We start from the raw sequence: 7,462 nt of genomic DNA, 5'->3' as shown, positions 1-7,462 counted from the left end.
TCCTGAGACTGTCCCCAAGTTCTGCCACAGGTCTTGAGGGCTCTGTGACTGCAGCATTCGCTGCCCTAGTAACATCCTCTTGGATTTTCTAGTTAACGTGTTTATGGGGAAAGTATATGTAACAGCACCATCCCTCCACAGTGAAGACTATGCTAAGGGCATGAGTCTTTTCTGCTAACAGTAGGGCCCCTTTGCTTTGATCATAAGTGACCCTACAGTCTAAAACAATACTGTAAAAATGAAGCTTCCTTTAGCTTCACAATCCAGGCATTTTGTCTGGTAAACACTTTCCCATTCTACTCTGAAACCAATAAAGGAGGAGGGACCCCTGACTGTTTTGTCAGCAACGAGTTTCAGCTTCCCTATGCTACCCATGTTGCTAGGCTGCCCACTAAGCCTGTTCCTTTTGATAGAGGGAGTCTGACAGGCCTACAGTAAACCCCTTGTAGCAGCACAGACTGAAAAGTAATGGCTGTAAGAGTAAAAAGTAGAATTTGCCTTGGGGGGGGTAGTTGACAACTGTCACACTTTCCTGCTTCTTGGCTCTGATAATGGCTATGAAGATTGTCATCTTCCTTTGGCAGTGGTGCCAAGGAGCAATGTATATAAATGTGGTAACTCTGTCTTTAGTAAAGACTGACTTTGAATATTGAGAGCAAGTAATTCCTTTTAAACCAATAAAGCCCTCTCAACCTGACTTCTTATGCATTTTCTCACTCTAGCCCCAACCCCCCAAAATAGGGGGTGGAGTAAGAAGTTTCTGAATGACATTTGACACAGAAGACAAAAGGCAAGTGAAGAAAAGGAAAGTACACCCTGAACTTAACTTTCCATTGAGAAATGCTTACTGTTCACAATGCTTACCAAAAACAAGCTATCAACAAGACCAGTTTGTTACTAGAATTTTTATTTTCTGAAAGCAAATTCACTGTCCCTGTTCCTCTTCATACCTCAGCTGCCTTAACTCTGATTGACTTGGCATTTTTCCCTAGTGTGACATTATCCAGTAGAACTTTTTGCAGTGATGAAATTGTTGTATATCTGCATGGGGTGATAGTAGCCACCAGCCATAGGTGGCTGTTGACCACTTGAAATTGATTGTGATGGAGGAGCGAAAACTTTAACTAGCTACCTGCTAGTGGCTATTGCAGTGGACAGTGCAGGTCTAGGAAAACGATACACAAAACCTTTGATCAAAGTGCCCTCTTTCCCTGGCACAGTTTATCAGATTCACTATTATGGGGGAGGGTGAACAAGTGAGATGCCTTCTTCCCAACCTATTCCTCTTAAGATTTTATGAGCATTTCTACTCTTCTGTCCCACCTTCACCCATTCGAGAGCTCACTCGATTTAAGTGATGTCCATTTTGTACGTCTTTACCTGCATTAGTTCCTATCAACATGGAGTTATTAATCTGCCAAAGTGAGGCTAAATTTTATGTATATTTAGGCCCTACTCTCTGGTGGTGTAGTGTCTAAGGCATTTAACTGCTAACCAGAAGGCTGGCAGTTCAAACCCATCAGCCACCACTCAGAAGGAAGATTGGGCAATCTACTTCCATTGAGATACCACCTCGGAAACCCAAGGAGGGGTCGCTATGAGTCGCATCTGACTCTATGGCAGTGAGGTTTTTTTTTGTGTGTGTGTGTGTGTGTGTGTGGGTGTGTTTAATTAAAGCAACAACGACTTGGTTTCACAAAGGTACAATTCAGTGTTGAAAGTGACAGTGACTTACATATCTAATACCAGTCATCTTCTTAATTTAGTTTCCTTCTGTAGGCTTAAAAATAAAGGATTAAAAACCACTCTGTGCCACTCCAATGTGCTCACTACTGTTTATGTACCCATGAAGTTTTGCCAGCATTAAAGGACTGACAACATCATACACATACCCAGTGCAAAAGGGATTAGCACCCCAGGAGAAGGATTTTAGAACACAGACAACAAAGACCTAGTGGAAATTAATTCCACCATGAAGCTTGAGTGCTGTCAGGAGTCTCTGGCTTCCCTCCCATAGGAGGGTTCCTGGGAGAAGTCTTCACTGCACAGACAGAAAAGAGGCTGTCCCCATCCAGTAATGAGGATGCCATGGCTCACTAAGCATGATCTGAGGCCCTGTTTCCCCTAGAAAGCCACTGGGGGGCAGCAAGTTTCTGGGACTAGCTGGTATTACTTAAGTGGAGAAAGCTAAAGCCAGGGTTAGAGAGCCTCAAAACAAGGGCACTCTGCCTAAAGGATTAGCTCCAGAGAATGCGGGACAGGTGCCAGCTTGGCTCAGACAGGAATCATGTTGACATAGTTTAGGCAAGTCAGTCTTTGTACAAGACTCCCTGTTGTCAGGAATTTACTACCCAAATCTCCAAACAATGACAGCAGGAATGTCCCCCATGTTCTCACAGATGGATGCCCCCAGTCCAAGGCAGTTGTGGTCATGCTGCCCTCAATCATCTTTATTGAGCAAGTATATCACCAAGGTTACTTCCTTGTCTGTGACAGGCAAGTTTGGTGGAGAAGAATGGTCAGAAAGGAGATTGCCTCATGATTTATGTCTCTACTACTGACCAATTCTAAAACCAAAGGACACTGGCTTGCCAAGCAACCAAGTTCTTTTAGGCCCAAGATGACAGTGTCTGAGGGTATCTCAAGACAGTTGTATGATCCAGTGCAGCCATGGTGCCCGTGAGGGAAGATCCATTAGGCCAGACCTGCTGCTCTGGCCTGGCCTGGGTACTAAGGCCAGCCTGAGCACCAAAATCAGTTGCTTCCACTTGCCATTTGCTGAAGAACCAGACTGAGATTGAAGCAGTTTTTTCTCCCAGTCTCTGCTGGTCTTTGCAGGGAGAAACCAGAAGTCCCCACAAGCATCCAAGCTTTCCAAGACTGCAGCCCCACCAGACCTTGGCATGGGGAGGCAAGCAGGGGAGGAGGGCACTCTGCCGATGACCCATACCAAGGCAGCTCAGAGTGTAAACAAAGCCTGTTGCCAGGAACAGGAGGAAGCAGCCTACTGTGAGGTTTTCAGGAAAAGCAAATGACAACTTGTAGCACCAGGGTAGGCTTGCTTGGATCTGCACAGCAGTCCCTCACACTGGCCCTTGCAGAAAGGAACAAGCCATTTGGTGGCTTGGGTCCATCCGTGAGATGTTCTCCAAGCCACTGACCATCAAAAGAATTCAGGTGATCCATCCAAATTCCAGAACAGTTTCTGCCTCACAGTTCATATCACAAACCCAGAGATTTACCTACCAACTGAAAAACCTATGATCTCAAGTAAAATAAAGGATTATCCTTCAAAATTGCAATACAGGCATACCTCACTTTATTGCAGTTTGCAGATACTGCATTTTTTAGTAATTGAAAGTTTGTGGCAACCTTGCATCAAGCAAGTGTATTATGCCATTTTTCCAACAGCATATGCTCACCTCGTGTCTGTCCCAGTTTGGTAATTCTCATATTTAAAACTTTTACATAATGCTGTTGCATATTTAACAGACTATAGTATAGTGTAAACAGTATGCACTGGAAAACCAAAAAAGTCACATGACTTGCTTTACTGTGATAGTCACTTCATTGTGGTGGTCTGGAACCAAACCCACAATATTCCTGAGGTATTCCTGTATTATCAGACTTCTGACTCATGAATTTGTTCCTCTGTCCTTGCTAGACCTGAGCCAGGTGCTTAAACATGACTTATCTATGTATTAAAGTGTAACAAGTACATGAGTGAAAAATCTTTACAGTTCACTTTCACAAGTAAGACTAAACAGAAGACCACTAAACAGAGCATAAATCTGGGGCCAGAGTCTGACCCACCACCACAAAGAGACACCTCTGAGGGCTGAGGGACTCAGCTTTGGGTTTTTAAGTACATGCTGTTGTATTCTGCAGGTAGGTGAACACCAATGCTTTGTTAGAATTGGTGTTCTGGATTAAACAACATCATAAATAATGCAAAACAGCACTTTCCCCAGGAAGGGCTTTGAAGCAGACGAAGAAACAGTAGCATTTCAGATTTCTAAAATCAGGTGCCTGGACCTGATCAGAAGACAACTTTCCATAAAGCAGCCCAATGGAGACTGTCAAACTCAGAAACCACTAGCCACAGCTACTAACTACATTCCCTCTTCCCCCAGTGCAACTCCCCAAGTAAGTTCTTGCAAAGGCTGCACCTACACACAAGAAACAAAACTAAAAGACCATTATCCCCTGGCTCACAAAACTCCCCCCAGCTTCTCCCCCACCCAAGTCCCCACCTTCAGTGTGGCCCCAGGTTCTGAGTCTCCTCCTATTCCTTACCAATGAGGAAGCCACCTGGGCAGGCCATCAGCCCTGAGCTCTTTACATAACATGGGCAAACAGGCTCCCTTAGTTCTAGAAGGCTGGGCTCTGGTGAAGTGTCTCCATAGGCTCCACAAAGTCTCGTCATGGCAACTTCAGCAGATGACCCACCAGTGGCCAGCCTTCTGGGCCTCAGGGAAGGTCATTCCTGGTCTCTAGTCACTTTTCATCTCCATCCTTCTCTCTTCAGTTACATCCAGCTCAGTCAGGACACAAAAGCAAAGCTTTTGGGTGACTCTTGTGATGGCAGCTAAATGAAGATAGAGAAACACAGGATTTAGCAAACTGACATTTAGCCATAGCCCCCATCTGAACACCACAGGCTGACTTAAAGCACATCTATGGCTTCCCTGAGACCCTGTGCCAGGCTTCACCCCCTACTCTGAATGGACTTCACTGTCCTGCATCCCATGCCCACCTAGAGCATCATGCATGATGCCTCCTCTTCCCAGGTAGATTGCTTTAACTCCTAAATAGGACTCTGAAGTTAGAACTAAAGAGACCATGTCAAAATCAAAAGGGAAGAGGCCACTTACGGCAGTCAGGTCTCATACCTTCTGCAAATCACTAGCACAGGGAGAAACTGCTAGTCACCACATCAGCTCTGCACTCAAATATGAAAACACATGGCCTGTGAGGAACAGGCCAGAGACGCTTACCCAGGATATTCCGAATTAAGAGTGGCCTCCGGGACTCTGGCAGGTAAACACCCAAGAAGTAGACAGGAACCCCAGAGAGAGCAATCCCAATGCTAATGAGGGAATTGATGATATCACTGAAGAGCGGTACAATCACCAGAAAAATGGAGCATAAGCAAAACACGATGGGAAAAAACAGGCTCAGCTGAAATGAAAAGGATGAGGTATTAAGTAAGGAGAAATGGGAGAAGGGGGCATGGGTAAGAAGACACCTTGGGAGAGGGCCCACCCTTACCCTGCCCAGAGCTGCTGACCTTGAGGGGCCGGGGCCGCTCTGGCTCCTTCCAGCGAAGGTAGAGCTGTCCAGCGACTGACAGGCCCACAAAGAACCAGTAGCTGAAGCTGAAGTAGTTGATGAGCTGGAAAACATCTTCCACAGTGAGGTAGATGAGGGTCATGGTGCACTGTGAGAGGGAGGGGGAAAGTGAGCACCATCACTACCAGCCCACCCCAGGAAACTCTACCACCCAGCAGGCAGCACCAGATCCGCCAACTGCAGACTCTGTGTCACCAGATTAGCTCAGGTTATTTTCAGTGGCCTCTTGGCATCAGACAGGTCTGCATTAACCTTCAAAACAGCATCTCTCCCTCTTCTGTTTTGGGGCCCTTGCTACACTCAGTGCCTTCCTTTTTACTGCAAACACTTCAGTATCAAGCCAGATCCCTTTCTTCTTCTGAGAGCAGACAGTGAGGCCCCCCTCACTTCTGTACACCAACCTCCACATGAAGCACACCGTGCCCTAGAGAGGTTCTCAGAGGAGGGTTCCAACCACCTGGCGAATGGGGAAATTGCCTCCAGACCATCTCACTGTCCTGGGACCTTAACAATGCAGAATAAAAATGGACCCATACTCCTGGAGAGAGATGTGTGACAGAATCTGTCTCTGAAACAAGAATCTTGAAGGACAGAAGAGGTCAGGGACTAGAGTCCTAAAAGGTCAAATTAACTAAATTTCAGGAATGTGAAGGCTTCCTATCTATTTATTCACTCCAGATCATCAACAAAGTTTTTAAATGAGAAGGCAGACACTACAAAAGAATACTGGGAAGAGAAGAAAGTAACCTGTACTGAAAGGAGACAAAGGGGATAGAAGGCAGCCAACTTAAAAAGAAGTCTGCTCGCTCCTAAATTTGTAAATTCAGTGCTTTCCCAATCAAAATATTAAAAGGATTTTTGTTATTTTGGTAAAGTGATACCAAAGTTATCAAGACAAACAAACAAGAATGCTAGGACAATTCTGGAGGGAGTGTTCTCAATCCCTCTGGTTTTCAATACAACTAAAAGAAAGAAAGAAAGTAGCTTGGTACTGATGGTGAAGATTAATTGAAATGATGATACATTTAAAGGGCTTTGGTAATTAAGGTTATGTGTCAACTTGGCTGGGCCCAATTTTGAGTGGCTGGGCAGCTGGTTGTAGTTAGTCCCCATGATGAGACTGGCAATCTTTGAGTGGCTGGGCAGCTGGTTGTAGTTAGTCCTCATGATGAGCAATTAACTACATGTAGAATCTGCTGCGAGCAGCTAAGTAGCTGCTTTTGGGATGTGGTCTGCTTCCAGTATATAAGGAGAAGCTTTGGAACTGGTCTGCAGGTTTTTGGCATGCTTGGATGTTGCACATAGCTGAGTCGTCATTCAGCAGCCTACCATGTTGTCTGCCAATCTGGGGACTCTTAATGGACTTGAATCAGTGGCCTGCATTGTGGTTTGGTAGAATTGACACTGTGCCTTTTTACTTGTTGACCTTGGGTTTGTCAGCCTCAGCAGCCAGCAACTGCCTGAGTGAAAAAAGCCTCCAGCTCCAGTGGACCAGGAGCAAGAGAGAGAGCTGAAGCCCTAAGTCAAGGGTCTTCCATCCAGCCCCTAGACCCTGGCACTTTGAACTCAGACCTCTAGGCGCCTAAATTTTAAGAGAATAAACACCTGTTTGTTAAAGTGATACATTTGTGATACGTCTGTTAGAGCAGCACCAGGTAACCAAAACGGGGGCATACAATAGTAACTGGCACATATTAAGCCCCTTACAAAATCACCTGTTATCATTTTTATATGATAAAAGTTTGAGAACTGTAGGGAAAAAAGAAATTGATTATTAAACAAATTATATTGCTATAACTGGTTAGCCACTTGAGAAAAAATGAAGTGAATCCTCATCTCACTCCACACACCAAAATATAAACTCCACATGAATCTAAAATTTAAACATAAGCAATAAAACCATAAAAGAAGACAAAAGGATCTTTTTTTTTTTAAATACTGGAATAGGGCCCATCTCACTTTTTCTGTTAGCCCATATAACATCTTTGTGCAAATTTTAAAAAAGTGGTCCTTCTTCATTCCTCAACATAATAAAAGGCATTTATGCAAAACCAACAGCCAATATTACCCTCAATGGAGAGAGACTGAAACCATTCCTCTTGAGAACAGG

The 7,462-nt window shown here is 44.7% G+C and overlaps 1 protein-coding gene across 1 annotated transcript in view; it reads right to left on the bottom strand.

Annotated features, from left to right (window-relative positions):
- Nucleotides 1-4,493: 4,493 nt before the first annotated feature.
- SLC7A6 (solute carrier family 7 member 6) overlaps nt 4,494-7,462 on the bottom strand; it is a 24,469-nt gene continuing 21,500 nt past the window's right edge. The window contains exons 7-9 of the mRNA XM_007940290.2: nt 5,291-5,440; nt 4,998-5,181; nt 4,494-4,588 (exon numbers count right to left, since the gene is read on the bottom strand). Of these exons, the coding sequence (XP_007938481.1) occupies nt 4,494-4,588; nt 4,998-5,181; nt 5,291-5,440 (429 nt within the window). The remainder of the gene's footprint in view (nt 4,589-4,997; nt 5,182-5,290; nt 5,441-7,462) is intronic.

The sequence above is a fragment of the Orycteropus afer genome, unplaced genomic scaffold (assembly GCF_000298275.1).
Source record: "Orycteropus afer afer isolate SDZICR_OR568_19922 unplaced genomic scaffold, OryAfe1.0 scaffold00067, whole genome shotgun sequence".
Classification (NCBI taxonomy): domain Eukaryota; kingdom Metazoa; phylum Chordata; class Mammalia; order Tubulidentata; family Orycteropodidae; genus Orycteropus; species Orycteropus afer.
The sequence above is the reverse complement of the archived record's forward strand: the minus strand, read 5'-3'. Positions and strand labels throughout refer to the sequence as shown.